Genomic DNA, 16,760 nt, shown 5'->3' with positions numbered 1-16,760 from the left:
AACTTCATCAAGGATTGTCGACATAATGTATACAAAGACAGCAACTTCATCAAGGATAGTCAACTTAATGTAATAACCCTTATATTTTGAGTATATACATTCTATTTGACGAAGATCTAAACTATTTATTTGTTCATAAACCAATATTCATAATAATTATTAAATAGATATTGATTTGCATTTTATAATCATAATCAATAATTATTATTGTTAACTAACATTCACAATAGTTATTAAACAAATATTAATTTGCATCTATAATCACAATCAATAATTATTATTAACTAATATTCACAATAATTATTAATAGCCACAGTAAATATTAACTTACATTAGCAATAATTACTATAAAATATTATTTAAATAACCATAGGCAAGTTCGTACAAAACATGATCAAGAGCAATAAGGATATATAACCATCCACGTAAACAATGATCTGTCAAAGTCCAAAAGCAAGGGCCATCGATTAATACCACTTAGCCAAAGTACCATTAGCCCACAAGGAATTAGTGGAGAAAAGAATTATATCTTAATATTTTTTATTTTTATTTTTTGATAAAAGTGGATAGCACCACTGAACTATATTAATTTTTAAATGTTTTTTTTACAATGTCTGGTTCAAAGAGCACTGAAGGGAAAGAACCAGTAAGAAAACCCTTCAGTATTGCTCAAGTAACACAAGCCTATCTACCCATTACAAAATGCCCATTGGCATAGTTCATCCAAAAAACCCATCCCAATTACATAAGCCTCATTAGATATAAAGGAAGCTGCCAGAGGAAGCATATAGAAGGAAAAAATTGAAGTATGATCTCAGGAAGATGTATAGCCATTGCTGCCAAAAACTCCAATCTGAACCACCCCTGTCTATGAAACACAATTCTCCAAACCACTGGTTAGAATGATACCACATAGCAGAAGGGAAACCATAATAAGAGACCCTGTCAATATAAACATTGTGAGCAAGCATAACATAACCCAAATGAGGAGAAGGAGAGGATGTTGAAGACCTCGAGGAGCCAAAATAAAACCAAACCACAGAAATGTCCACAGAAGCAGCCAAGAAAAAAGCAACAAGAGGAGGAGCCATCTCAGATACCAATTAATCTGCAGATTCCAAGATCTCAAAGACAGCCACCAGCCACCAAATCGAACCAAAATATTTCGGATAAAACAGAGCATCTTATCAAGCAATAAACAATAGCATAGAAGAAAGAGACATAAGAAGGCCAACCACAGAGCCTCAATATATATCGCTCCCACACAGGAAGCATTATGAAATACCAATTTCATATGCGAAACCTCCTCAAATGTGCAAAGTTCATCACTAAAATATGATGACTAAAGATCATTCCTTATAATCATATGGAGAAAGAGAAAACTATTGGTGTTGGAAATAAGCCACACCTAGACCGACGATGGATTGGTCCAAGAGGGGCCAATAGCTCAATGGTAGAGCACTCCAGCAACATATGGAAGGTCCTAGGTTCAAGTCCTAGCTGGTCCATGTCTCAACATCTTATTAGAGCCAGGTCCAAGCTAGGAGCCCCAAGTACATGAAAGGTGTGGCTTAAGGGGGGGTGTTGGTGTTGTAAATAAGCCACACCCGAACCGACGATGGACTGGTCCAAGAGGGGCGAGTAGCTCAGTGGTAGAGCACTCTAGCAGTGTATGGAAGGTCCTAGGTTCGAGTCCTAGCTGGTCCATGTCTCAACATGGTATCAGAGCCAGGTCTAGGCTGAGAGCCCCAAGCACACGAGAGGTGTGGCTTAAGGGGGGGTGTTGGTGTTGGAAATAAGCCACACTCGGACCGACGATGGATTGGTCCAAGAGGGGCCAGTAGCTTAGTGGTAGAGCACTCCAGCAACATATGGAAGGTCCTAGGTTCGAGTCCTAGCTGGTCCATGTCTCAACAAAAACCAGGCTGGCAGCATGAAATCATCCAAGCATAATGAGGTACGAGCATGCCACAAAACCACAACTCCCACTGAATACCCAGACATGAATCAATCTATCAACTCAAAATAATCATCAGTAAATGGCCAAACAAGGGAAACGCACGCAAAAAGCACACTCGAACAATGATACCCAAGACAACCTTCCCAACATGACATAGCATGAATAACACATGGAACCAACAACAAGGAATGATGAAAGGAATATGCCCTCACAGTACAACAAACTAACATTTAATGAATACATCCTAGATAATACGCTAAACAAACCCGAGTACTCAAATTACTTTCATAATCAGGAAAACAAGGCATTAATCATGAGATGTAAACCACAACAGACCTATAAAGAGCAAAAACAGCACATGCCAAGCCAATAGGCACACGATTACAGTCCCCACACCCTCCTTGTTCCATGCAGATATACTTACCGAATATGCCATTAACAAGGGAGTTATCATAAGGCCGACAACTCCCTCCTCATGTCACATACGAAAGAAAAGCCACACCCAACAAGGAGTATAATGAGGGCTACAATTGTGCCCAAACTATTTTACTATTACAAGACACACGATTGCAACCTCCACACCCCCCTTGCTCCTTACAGAGATACTTCCCAAATATGCCATTAAACAAGGGAGTTATGATAAGGCATACAACACCCTCCTCCATGTCATATGCGAAAGAAAAACCACATTCAGCAAGGAGTGTAATATAGGCTACAAGCATGTACAATCTATTTTTTTTTAAATACTAATACAAGAGGCAGGGATATCTCGAGGGAAAACCTCCAAATACTCAACCCCTTCAACAACAACCCTATTAGCCAAGTAATCTGCAATACCATTTATCTCCCTATAACAGTGAGAGATAGAAAAGGTAGAAAAACACTTCAACTGTGTAAGGATGCGCTCTAACAAGTACTGCAGATGCCAAGAGACACATTTCTTAGCAGAAACTTACTAAAAGACCAACATTGAATCTCCTTCAACAATAATGTCCTTAATTCCCAAGGATATGGCAAGATCGAGACCAAAAGATAATGCTCGAAATTCAGCAACATTATTGGTGCAGACACCAATATGTTTGCCATATCTTAATATTTATTGGTATGCTACTATACAAACAATCATATTATGGCCCATAATAATCAGCGATTACTATAAGGAAGCAAACAATAGTGATTAGCCAAAAGCAAGTAAGAAATAACAAATCATAGTTAAACATAAAGATGCGATAAGGGATAATTAATCAGATTGCCATGAAGAGGTGCACTTAACAAAAGTGATGTTTCTTACGTCTAAAGGATTGCAACCCTTCAGCGTGATAACATATATAATGGATATCAAATCCATTTTCTATATGGGGGGTGTTGTGTGTAAAAAAAAAGAAGATAAGTGCATACACCAAGAGAGTAAGCAGATTTTAAAGAAGAGATTGAGATCTCTTTGGAGAATAAGAAAAAAAGAGGAAATAAGGAACACATCAGCAGTCACATTGACTGGGAAACACTACGGGTATGAATATGAGGTTTGCTGGTAATATTATTAAAGCAATTTAATATTATTAATACAATTTAATACAATAAGCTGCTATTAATATAATATAATATTGTTAATGCAATAAGCTGCTGTTAATATAATAATATTGCTAATACAATATCATGCTGATAATATAATATAATATTGTTAATTCAGTATAATTAATATGACATAAGCGGGGAATGTTAAATACTGTTAATGTAATTAAACATAATGATGTATAATTTGTATATTTTATCATTGTTTGCAATTGTGATAGAAGGAACACAATAGGAGGAACGCTGAGAGATTCCTCACTAGGCACAATGCCTCATAAAAATGGTCAAGGACCACAGGGTCACCTCATGATGATGGTTGAGGACCATCGGTTAAGGACCGCATGAGGCCAAGGAGGATAAGGTCCTAACCTTGGGCCTAGGGTTGAGGGTCCAAGGCTTCCTCTGAAAGGTAGGCTAAGATGTTCCCGTCCTTGGTTACAATCGTCCTTGACTGTGAGTCATAGTGGCGGGCACACTCGATCATCAACTCATGACACTTGACTGCGGGAGGGAAACCTGCTGCCTTGATGATGCCACTCTCGATTATCCTCCTTGCAACAAGTGATGGCTTGCCAATGTAGGGGACCTCTTGAAACTTCTTCACATTGAAGTTTCCTAAGTTGGTGTCTCCGATATTACTCCACTTGGACACAATCTTGGTCTCCGATTTGTCACTTCTCTGATCTTCCTTGATGAGAGCTTGTCGGCTAGTAGATCCTCCGGCTTTAGGGGTCGTCATTTGATGCCTACACAAAAAAATTAAAATTAGTCTTTAAGCATCATACCTTAAAGTATAGAACTTGAGACCTTTCAAGAGAATAGTTCAAAACATTAATTTTGAAAATAACATGATAACTCAAGAATTATGAATTTTCAAATTATGAATGAAAATCAGATTGCACAAGACTTAGATTTTCAAAGGATTACTATGAGATCAAAATAAGTCTTGAATAGAAACTTCAAAAGGATTCTTCATACCTTCTCCTTGAATGTTTAACTATAAACTTTGGAAAATGGAAGAAAGAAAATCAGATTTTTGCTGGATAAAGATTGAATTTCTTGTCCTCCTTGGATGAATTATGTCTTGATTAACCTTCAAAAGAGCTTCACCCTCTCTAGCCTCCAACATTTAGCAAAAATTCGCCTCCAATCTGCTGGGATTCGCTCCTCTAATCTGCTCCTCAAAATTCACATAAGAAGTAATGAATGAATGATTTGAATTTTGAAACAATACTCCTCCTTTATATAGGGTACTCACCCTAATTAAGCATAAGGCCGACCTAGCAAATAAGCCTTAAAATAAAATAAAAACCACTAAAAAGGAGGCCGACTTGCTTGTAAAGGCAAGTAAATATGTTTTGAGCGCTCACCTTTATTTTTTTAAATTTTAAAATTAATTTCAATGCCTCCAAGGTGGATTATTCAATTATTTCAAGGCCTAAAAATTAATTAATTAAATTGCAAATGCTTTAATTCATGCGAATTTAATTCAACCTCCCAAATGTCTTGAATTTGGCAAATTTGGTGAAATTTTAGGAATATGGAGGTTTGATTGAGGTTTAATGAAGCTTCCTGATGATTTCGCCCTGGACCCTCTGGAAGGGTCAGGAGCGATTTTTTCAATTTGGTCCTGAATCTCTCATTTCTTGACTCCAAAATCTCCTGGAAGGTGAGTTCATGCGTGCTTTGGCCTACTCCAAGTCTTGTATTCTGAATTTATATCATTTTTCATGCAAGAATTAGGTGAAAATGTGAATCTCGCCCTGGACCCTTTGGAAGGGTCAGGAGTGATTTTTTCATTTTAGGCCAAAATTCACCTTAGCTTGATCATAAAACACCTCCAAGGCAATCTCCAAGGTTCATTTCCTTCCATCATTGGGTTAGCTCATCAAAATTTTGAAGGGAATATTGCATTTTTGGGAATTTCGCTCTGGACCCTCTGGAAGGGTCAGGAGCGATTTTTCTCTTGAGCTCAAAATTCTCATTTTTGAAGGTCCAAAACCTCTTCAAGGCATTCCAATAGGCTCTTTCATTGAATTCCAGGCTTAGTTTCACTCAAATCAGGAGGAAAAAGGTAATTTTAGGGTTTTTCGCCCTGGACCCTCTGGAAGGGTCAGGAGCGATTTTCCTTGCTTAGGCTTACTCCTCATCATTTTAACTCCAATCCACCTCACAAGGTTAGGCAATGATCCTCTTCATTCACTTCATGCATGCTTGGTTTGTTATTGCAAGGCAAAATAGGTGTTTGAAGGATTTTCATCCTGGACCCTTTGGAAGGGTCAAGAGCGATTTTCCTTCTCTGACCTAGAATCATCAAATTTTGAAACAAACACCTAATCACAAGTGGTCTCAAAGGCCTTTTCTAGCTTGGTTTAGCCTTTGTCTTAGCACAAACTTGAAAGGAATGCACTGGTTTTAGATTTTTCGCTCTGGACCCTCTAGAAGGGTCAGGAGTGATTTTTAGGTTTTAGGGCAATTCCTTCGTCCCTTCATCTTCAAATCATTTCCAAGGGATAGAACATCATGTCTTACTCCCATCCAAGTCATGAATAGCGAAATCTTGTCTTAAATTTACAAGAAAAAGGGAGAATTTAGAAATTTCGCCCTGGACCCTCTGGAAGGGTCAGGAGCGAATTTCTTTCTTGGCTTCAAAACTTGCATTCTTGGCAATCCATTTTCACTCTAAGGCAATTCAAATGTCATCTCACACCCATGTCTAAGCTTGGTCTAGTCCAATCTTTGGAAGAAAAGATAGGTTTTAGGATTTTCGCTCTGGACCCTCTGGAAGGGTCAGGAGCGAAAATCATTTTCTAGACTTGGTTGCTTCCTCTTGACTATCTCAATTATCTTCAAAGGGCAAAACATACCTTCTCACACCCATTCAAACCATAAAATCTAAAAAGTTGCCTTGTCCTTGCAAGAAAATAGGTGTTTTTAGGAATTTCGCTCTGGACCCTCTGGAAGGGTCAGGAGCGAAATTCACCTTTGGGCTCAATTTCTTCACCTTTTGACGATTTCTTCCAATCTCAACTTAATCCCAGGGTCAATTCCTTCTATGTTTCATCTTATCCCCTACTTGACTTAGCAAAATTTGATAGCAAAAAGTGTTTTTGACAAAATTCACTCTGGACCCTTTGGAAGGGTCAAGAGCGATTTTCACCATTTTGACCAAAATCCTTCATTTTCCACCTTGAAACTTCTTTGCTAAGCGGGATTTCACCTTTCACTGTGCTAGGAATAGGATTTCATATCCAAGAAAGGCTAAAAAAATGGGTTTATAAGGAGTTTCGCTCTGGACCCTTTGGAAGGGTCAGGAGCAAAATTGCCTTTCCTGGCCAGAATCCTTCATTTTCTTCATTTCCAAACATGCCTAAGGGTTTCATCTTGCTCATTCTTCCTTTCATGATGCCTTAGGCTCCTCAATTTGATCAAACAAGGTAATAAATGTCTCCTATAAAGATTTTCGCCCTAGACCCTCTGGAAGGGTGAGGAGCGAAAATTAGGTTTTAAGCAAAATCCTTCATTCTTCAAAGTTGAAACTTCTTCAAGAGGCAAAAGGGAGTTGTTCTTGTTTCACTCATGCCCAAAACTTGGCCTTTTTCATTGCAACATGGGAGCTATTGAGAATTTCGCTCTGGACCCTTTGGAAGGGTTAGGAGTGAAATTCACCTTTCTTGTCCAAAAATCTTCATTTTGCATGCTTCCAAATCTTCAAATGTATCAAATGATGTCCAATCTTCATTCCAAGAGATCCTGCACATGAAAAGTTAGCCAAATTTAGTGAAAAATAAGCTCTTATAAGATTTTTGCTCTGGACCCACTAGAAGGGTCAGGAGCGAAATCTTCATTCCAAGCCAAATTGCTCTGTCGTCAAGTTTGAAACCATCTCACAAGGCAAAGTTAGATCATTTTCTAGGCTAGGAACAGGATTACAAGTCTACTCAAAGCAAGAAATAGTATTTAGGATGAAATTCGCTCTCAACCCTTTGGAAGGGTCAGGAGCGAAAATCCTCTTTCTGGCATCATCTTGCTCTTCAAAATCAATCAAATCCCTCTCCAGGCAAGAATATATCAATTCACCTCCAATCATGCCTTTTAGAAATCATCACTTAGTCAAAAATGAGGAGAAAAGAGTTTTACAATGATTTTCGCCCTGGACCCTTTGGAAGGGTCAGGAGCGAATTTGACATTTCCAGGCTAGATATTACCTTAATTTGCTTCATCCTTCATCTAACTTGATCAACCCAACTCCTTATCCTCACTAGCTCAGCTCAACTGACTTAGATAGGGAAACAAGCAGGACTCCGACAAGTAAACCCTCAATCTAGACCTATCCTGACCTGAGACTTATTCTCCCTGCCCCCTGACCTAACCAACTTGACTCCCCTGAAAGGCATGTTTCATTCTAGCAATCTTGAAGTTTCAGGCAAATGACTAACAACTTCCCAAACAAGACTAGACATAGCTTGAAAGAAACCCTAAAACGAGCTTCCAAGGTTTAGCCCTAATCTAGCCAGCCCAGGCAGACTACTCACTGACTCAAAATCCTAAAAGCAGAGAGAAAAACAAGCAAAGAGAAAGCAAAAGAGGGGGTCCCCATTCTAATGGAGCGATGTGTGAAATGGTCACAACAGTTAGACATTCAAGAATTTCTTGATAACAGTTCATACACTGTAGAACACATTTGCCCAACAGAAATTGGATGTTTGCAGCATATAATCTAAGGTAAATAATAAATACTATGCAAGCTTTTTTAATGCTATAAAATTGATGATTATCATTTCAACTTTGTTTTAATGCAATGTGACAACCAACAGGAAGATGCTAACTTGCAAGATTAGATCAGTGGTGGTAATCACTCCTACCCTATACTCTGAATTAGTGGCAAATTAACTTGAACACATATATTTACAGTCATGCAGTCTTGCTTTTCAAGATAATACAGTAATAACCAGTATTGATCATTTTACTTAATATAGTGCTTCACTATTAATAAACTATATATCTTAAGGGGCAGTACTACCTTAAAATAGCAGAGTAAACGTCACACCGAATTCCCCCAGTGCAATACATCAAAATATCGGTATTTTCTTTGTCTATCCTTGCCAATGGATCTGAAATGTTCGTCTGAGAAGGACAAAATAAAATCCATCAGAAATCCACCAGTCTAATCCTCAACAGAGTTAATATCCTAGTATGTGCTTAAGCCTCAATTTAGTTTGATAAGTAAACAACAAACATCAAGAAAACAGCAATTCAACCCCTGCCAAGGATGGCAGTTTTAGTTGGGACTAATACTGACTCTTCTTTTCTTACTAGTTCATGTATAATCAAACAGGAAAAATCACGCATGATCCCAACTATGACAAAAGGAAACAGAAAAGTAGGAAGGAAGGAAGGCAAAAATGGCAATTTTCTATTTTTAATTTGGAATCCAGCATGCAAACCTCAAATGCTCTTGAAATGATAGAATTTTTTAGTTTGATTTATTTGATATAATTGTTCACATGGTGCAAGCTGGTCTTTTAGACTTCCTTCTAACCCAAATGCTTAATCTATTTAAGGCAACCTAGGTTCATGTAATGTCTCACCCCTGATTTTATTTTTGAAATCTATATGATGCAATATTAAAAACCAATGAAGAGTAAATTGCTGTTGTTTGCTTCAGTTTGTATTCATGATAATAATCAACATATGACAAAATATATTTGCATAAAGGCATAGAGTAGCAAGAGTAGATTGTAACTAAGCATCAACATATAACAAAATATATTTGCATAAAGGCATAGAATAGCAAGAGTAGATTGTAACCAAACCTTAATCATGCTTCATAGGACATTGCCAAAGATTACAAATCAGATTTCAATTCACAGTATTCTGAAAATCAGTTTAAACATTCAAATAGCAGACCTGATACAATTACCATTCACTAAGAAAGACAGCTCGGAGATGCGTCCAGCACCCAAGCAAGGCATAAATAGACTAAGGCAATTTATTGAATTGATAAAAAGGTCTCTAGCTGCTCCAAATCTGCTCCAGCTCTCACTGTTTGGTAATAGCAATATTAAACTCAGAAATTTACCTCTATTCAGTGCTCAAAAAACCCCTTAAACATTCTTCTCAAAGCCCACAATCTAGCAAGGAGATGGCACCAAGCTTCTAGGGGCGATTTGACATAAATAAATCAGTTCTTCTTCATCAAATCTTGCAAACAATAGCTCCTAAGACAACACCCAGCCAAGATGAGCACAATGGAAAGATACCCAGAATGATTGTCTTCAATCTTCAAAAGATATGAACAGAAATATGATGACCAATACCTCTGAAAGTGCACTTCAAAACTTAGAAACTCACTCCAGCTCTCTGAAAATGCATCTAATCTTCTCCAAATTCGTTCCACACATAAAAAACACACACCACACCAAAATCTCCAAACCCACTTCAGAAACAACTTAAGATCTTCATTCTAACTTCACCAAAATGATAGAAATCAGGAATACCAATGTGACCCTTGAAGTAGAATCACTCCTTCCGGCTAGGGTGGATCTCTCGCCACCCAAACCAGCAAGCAAAGATGAGGGCTTTCGTCCTCAACTAGCACAAATAAAACAATAGAAGCAATCCAGCAACATCCTATTATGTTGCCAAAAAAAATGATCAAATGAGACCCAAAAAGGTGAATATATAGAAGAGGGGTGGAAATTAGGGCAACACAAATTTGAAATCACTTTTCCCTCCAAGAAACCCCACGCCCATTTCAAGAGATTTTTAATTTATTTTCAATTTCATATGCCTCCTTTCCTAGGTATCCACTTTTGGAGGCTAAAAATTAACCTTAGAAAAAGATAAATCACTTTAATTCTAAAATGCCCCCTTTTTTAAAAACAAAGTTGTGCAACTAGGCCAAGGGGTACAAATCACGTAAGTCACAAAGCAACAATATTAAAGACTTAGGTGACAAAAATCAAAATAAATTTCTCTAAACATAACAAAACTTCACCCAATGTCCAAGTATGAAATATAACACTACCGGAGAAACAGAGGCTGGCCCAACTGCTAAAACTAGACAATTACTAGATATAGTATCTGCTAAAAATAGTGTGTCCAACACCAAACTAGCCCAATCTAAGCACTAAAACTTACTATAAATAGTCAGTGCTAAAATTGCCCCTGCTAGAAATAGTAACCTACTAAAAATAGTAAGTCTCAAACAAGTTGTCTGAAATCATCCAGAAAGTGGCATTCATCTCCATTAATCTGTTTGAACACACTGGCAACATCAAAATACCCCTCTGATCCCACTGACACCAACCCAGAAAGCCAACACCTGATGCACTAGAAGAGAACCAAAAAATGGGGACATTACAATTCATCTTAAAATCTTGATGCTTAGAAATTTTATGGTAGACGCTGATTACAGATGCAATCGGACATGCTATGCAATCTAGACTGTGTCGGATTAAATCACACATTGTTTTTACTTGTGTGATATAAATCACTTCCTTTTATCTAAAACAAGACAGAATTTGTGTATAACATAATCACATAGCGAGACTCAAGCTCATCCTAGGACATTCAACACTTATCAAGAGAGAGAGCAATATATGCACAAAAGAGTGTTTAATTAATGAAAATGCAAAGCATATTTTGAAATAAAATTTAGGAAGTGTGAGCATTGTGTGGCCAAGAATGCATGGTTTTAGAACATTTGCATTTTTTAGCATAATTTGAAAGGGCAAAGCAGAAGTTTCAAGGAGGACTGATAAATAAGTTCAAGAATTCTCTACACTGATTCAACAACTAGGGAAACTTTAAATATAACCAAAAGTAAATTTAGCAATCTTTGTGGCTTAACATAGAATACTCTACTCTATAGTGGTTCCGAAACAATTATTTATATATTATAATATATTAAATGAATTATTAGTTATGATATTCCTTTTATTTACACAGCATGTCATGTATGTGGGTTACAATAGCAAGGTACACACCTTCGACATGTGTCTACTGCTAACATACTTAATCACGTTTTTAGCATCTCCATCAAACTTGAAAAATGCTAAGACCTCGAAGCATTAACAAGTGGAATTACGTACAAAAGATTGGCTTCCCATGAAGTGTCTTCTTTAGGAAAAATCTTCCATTTGAGAAGATACTCAATGATCTATCAAGGGTAAAATTTAATGATTCGTGTGTCCAAAATTCCTTCTAGCTCAGGTACCAAATGTTCTCCATCCAATACTGGTAACTAAATTTTAATGGCCATGTGTGGTCCTAATGTTATTTTTAAACATGGAACATTGAATACATAGTGAATCTTGGATGTGGAAGATAACATCAAGGTGTATGCTAATAGAATAATTATTTTCTAGCTTTTAAATGGTCCTTAATGCTTTGGAAATAATTTCTAGTTCTTTCCATTGTTTTTTAAAGATGTTTCTTTATATGGTTGGAGATGGACAAAAATCCAATCCCCTTACTAAAATTATTGTTCCACTCGATGTCAATGTGCTTGCTGCTTGATGTGATTATAAATATGCTTCAAAGTTTCCTTGAATATGCTTCAATCCTAAACTTGTGTTTGCATTTTGTGGTCTTGGGCCATCTATTTCTTTTGTGCCCGTTAATGGGTTATGGCCATTATTTTGAATTTACAGATGTAGAAGTCATTTTATTTAAATAGAAAGGGTGCAGCCCCATAGCTGCTATTTACCAATTAAAAAAAAAATACCTTCAATGCAAAAAGTGGCTGCAAATCGTCTTCCTCTTGCTTTTTTTTGCCCTTATTTTCTATTATTTTCCTTTCTCTTCTTCAAGCTGCCAAAAAACTCAAATATAACAATGGTGAAAATAGATTTTGTCGACATGTTCATGTTTTAAGGTGTAACGAGTTGCATAAGGAGTGTGGGAGGGCTACCGCTTTTAATTTTTATTTTTTTTTAAACGAGGTTATTTTTTTAATATTGAAAACAAATTGAGGTCAATGACACTAGACATCCCCAAGACAGTTGAGGAACATCTCAAACATCACCATCTGTCTCAATGCTTGCTTGAGCTTCTTACCTGCTTGGTTGGTTGAGCAGCTTGAGCTGCTTGTAATATTGTATGCTTGCTTCAGCTGCTTAAGTCTCTGCTGCTTCAGCTAGTTGTGTACCTGTTTGGTTTATGTCAGCTGCTTACTTGTCCTCTAGCTGTGACAAATCAGACTTCTCTGCCATATCATGAGTTGAATTTTCCACATGCCATGTCAGCCTTGAATTGTCAAAAGAAAGGTTTATGTGGTATATTGGGGGGGTAACATATAAGGAGAGGAGATATTTTTAAACTGCCGTTAATTATCCTATATGTGCACTAGCCACGATTTAATTCATAAAGTCTACGAACTTTCCAGCAGCATTTTTTTTTGTAATGGATATGACTATTTTTATGTGGATGCCACGTTGGGCCTGCAGAATTCTTATAACTTTCTTCATTATTTTTGCCAGCAGGTGGATGGAATTGTTTTCTTTAAAGGGGGCGACGGCATGAAGAGTGGGAATCGTATCTTCATAGGTGTTTTATTAGCGATGACAGATACGTTTTTTTTCGAATATAAGTTTTTATGCTGGGCGTTATTTTTGCCTTAAGTCGTGCTTTTGAAATTCTTCGAATTTCCCAATATCGTGTTTGTGCCGTCATGGGAAGCATAAGTGGAGGCAAATGTTTCTTTTTTTCTGTTGAAGATATTTCGTGGTCTTTATTCTGGGCGAAAAGCAGAGTGAAGACGATGTTTATTTTTTAAATCGTGGGAGAAATTCAATATGAATTGAATTAATTTTGCAGGTTATGGTGGCATCGAAGCTTAATAATAGCTGGTCGCTATTATTTCAGTTGGTGAGAGATTTCTAAAAACGTTTTTTGGGGGGCTGTATGTGATGCGATTGCTAAATTTGGATATTTTTCGGCAAGTTAGAAGAGTTTCTGATTATCGTTTTTCTGGGAGTTCCCTGTAGGTGTTACAGCTGGACATTTTCAATGAATCTTCAGTTGCTATTCTCAAAACGAACTTTCTTTTGGAGCAAAAATTATTAGTTGTGGAGGATATTGTGGGCTGTGTAGTTGTGGGTGTTGTCGAGCTGAAAAAGTTTTTCTGTGAAAGATCTGTATTACTATTCTTCTTTTGATGTTTTGTTCGTAAAAAGGGGAGGAGAAACTACAACATGTGTTAAATGCAATGTGTGTTGTTTTGTAGTTCATGTAAGGACTGGGTCTTGAATGCCAGCGTAAAGAATAAGGGAGAGGTTTGAAGTTTATTGTTTTATGGAAGAGATTTTAAATGTATACTTTGTAGTGTCTTTTCTTAAATTCTTATTGTTTCTGTCTGTCAGAGGTTAGTGCCTCTGTAATCAGATTAGGTGTTCTATTAAGTCTGTTTCAGTGAGTTGGTGCTCACCTTTGTAAACTGGGTTGGTGCCCAGATAGTCTTCAGAGGATTTATTTGAACCGTGGTACCCTGGTTCTTTATCCGAAAGAGTTTTCCACGTGATAAAATTTGGTGTCTCAGTCTTCATGCATTCTTTTCTTCTAATTTTCTGTTTTTTAGAATGAAATTTCATTGAAATGTTCAAATACGGATTCACCCCCTCCCTCCCTCTCAGTATTTGCTGTGTGATCTTCACATGCATCCCCATGTAACATAGCTCTTGCTGGTAGTCTACAGATTTACACACATTCACAATTTTTTGAGGCTGTTTGCAGAACTATCAGCACAATTTCTCAGATGGATTAGAGTACGCAAAGTAAAGCCAAAATAGAAATTATTCAATAACACTTGTTACTGTTAGTGTTTACCAAAATAATCCCTGCAGACTTTGCTTATATAAAACAGATTTGAGGATTTGTTTGCAGCAGAATTGGTCCCCAAGGTTTTAGTATCGTTTTCTTCACAGTAGAGTGTCCTTACCACTTCAAGTGGTCCTGAAGACAATTTATATCATATATATCATAACACATTTGATAATAATTAGATCATAGATATGATGTCTCTCCTGTTTACATAGCAAGGCACATATGTAGGCTAAAGTAGCAAGTGGTGTTAGACTATTTGTCATTGATGTCAAAATATATCAAAAGATCCAGTACGATACAAATATCCTACTATAGTGCGGATGCAATGATATTGGAATGAAGAATGATTAATGATCTGTGTAGATAATGGTCAAACAAACTTCATGTATTACATATCTTCATTGTTCTCTTTGGCTGCATATGTTTTCGCTGTACACAGTCGTTCTTATGATTCTGGACATTCTATTGCTTTGGCTGCACACAGGCACATCGTTCTTATGATTCTAGATCTGTATATTCTTCTGGCTGTGCATAAATAAGATTGGAAGATATTATTCCCACGAACATAATACAGCAATTAAGAAAATGATAATAATGGATGATTGAAAGAACTAATATACTCAGACCTGCATTGCCACCTTAATGTTCAGTCATATTCAGATTTGGAAATGCTTGAAGAGGAGATACATATTGGTTTCCAACATGAAAGTTTTCATTGATATGGTTTGCCTTATTTATAATCTTTCTCATTGGTTGATTGGTTATAATGTTTTGTTTATTTTTGTTAAGAAGATTAGGTGACTTGGTTGAAGTAGTTAGACTTCGGTTGTAACTACTTGAATAAGTCAGAACCAGCACAAAGCTTTGTTTTAAAAAGCTTGGAGAGAGTCGATAGTTTGTAGAGAATAAAAAGGTGTGATTTGTAAATGACTTGGAGAGAAAAGAATATAATTCCAAAGCATTCGCTGAATTCTAAAGGAATGTAACTTTAGTGGTAGTTTGAATAGAATACGCAGTCATCAAGGACGTGGACTTCCAATGTTTTGTGTTTATACAAATACACAGTGAGTACTGTACAAAGGCTGTGATCAGAATCATGGATGGTCAAATTGCACAGTAAATGCAATTTTAAACTACAATCAAGGTATCATTTTCTTACATAAGGAAGATATTATTCCGATATTCAGGTTACTATAACGTTGATCGGTTTAATCTAAAGAATAATATACAGATTTGTATCCAGAAATTTGTGTTTTTACTTCTGGAAGTGCAGATATTGTTCTCTTATTCACAAATGAAAATGCAGTTTGTCTAATGTCTGTTCTAAGTTGTGTCACAGGCAGACTGAAAACTGAAGTTAAGTACTGTGGCAAACAGATCTGTATAAATTTATTGATCACTGAATGCTATTCATACTTGAAGCTTTCTAAACGTTCAAAAATCAGAAGTTAGAAGTTCGATAAAATTTTCATATAATATCAATATTTTGAAAGCTCCAAAAGATGTTACTTGTAATCTCCAATTGTTATGAAGTTGAAATTCAGTAATGTACTGAGTGATTGGTATCACAAAAAATTGAGTTGGTGCTCATAAATTTGGGGTTGAAAACTTTGAGTTGGTGCTCAAAGATTTGAGATTGACAGTGTTGGTGCACTTATAGACAGGCGTTCGATAACACCTTAGGGTTGGTGCCCTTAAAGCATTGTAATTGGAGTAAAGATTGTGAGGCCAGATTGGGACAATAGATCCTAGCGGCATTTCTCACCGTGGTTTTCCCACATTGGGCTTCCACATAAAATCTTGTGTGTTGTGCTCTTTTTGTTGCATCTTTTCAGTTTCAGTTGTTGTATCTTTTATATCTTTCAATTTCAGATTAAAAGCTTTGATAAAAAGGTTTTAAGTTGTTAAAAGAATTAATGTTTATATACTACTGATTCACCCCCTCTCAGTAGTACTTCAGTGTTCTACAAGTGACACACCCATTTGTAGTGTTTCTACTGCTAACTAGAAGTTTATTTGGTTTGTAACATACTCTTACATGTTTCTGCAAAAAAAAAACAACGAGCAGTGTAAAATTGTTGTTTAAATTTCTATATTTCATTTCTCTTGAATAAAGTGTGAGTTGGAGGCAACGGGGTTTGTCTACTCTCCTAGAAAAGGGTAATTTGAACATCTTTTTGTAAGACCATATATTTCTTGGGCGCCCTAGGTAGCTTCAGCTTTCTCACTGAAAATGCAAATCAATCAACAGCCTTAACTAGATTTGCCATTATCAGTACTTGGCTCAGTTAAAAAACAAATAAAAGGATATAGTTGAAAATATTCATATTGATGCCAAAATATGTTCATGTATTCCAAGAATGGTTTTATTAAGCCGAAAGGCATATACAATAAAGAAAAT

At 36.6% G+C, this 16,760-nt stretch overlaps 1 protein-coding gene and 1 long non-coding RNA gene across 8 annotated transcripts in view; one reads left to right on the top strand and one right to left on the bottom strand.

Annotated features, from left to right (window-relative positions):
* The window catches only part of LOC131031479 (rhodanese-like domain-containing protein 8, chloroplastic), a 131,108-nt gene that overhangs the window by 73,525 nt on the left and 40,823 nt on the right, over positions 1-16,760 (bottom strand). For 5 of the 7 annotated variants that reach the window (XM_057962604.2, XM_057962601.2, XM_057962603.2 and 2 more), the window contains one exon: positions 8,556-8,659. In XM_057962604.2, coding sequence (XP_057818587.1) covers positions 8,556-8,659 — 104 coding nt within the window. The other 2 variants (XM_057962605.2, XM_057962602.2) reach the window with 2 other exon arrangements.
* LOC131031480 (uncharacterized) lies at positions 12,918-14,085 on the top strand. The gene is made up of 2 exons (XR_009103049.2): positions 12,918-13,405; positions 13,525-14,085. It is a non-coding gene; the product is annotated as an uncharacterized LOC131031480 (long non-coding RNA).

Source organism: Cryptomeria japonica, chromosome 6, assembly GCF_030272615.1.
Source record: "Cryptomeria japonica chromosome 6, Sugi_1.0, whole genome shotgun sequence".
NCBI classification, from domain to species: Eukaryota; Viridiplantae; Streptophyta; class Pinopsida; order Cupressales; family Cupressaceae; genus Cryptomeria; species Cryptomeria japonica.
The sequence above is the reverse complement of the archived record's forward strand: the minus strand, read 5'-3'. Positions and strand labels throughout refer to the sequence as shown.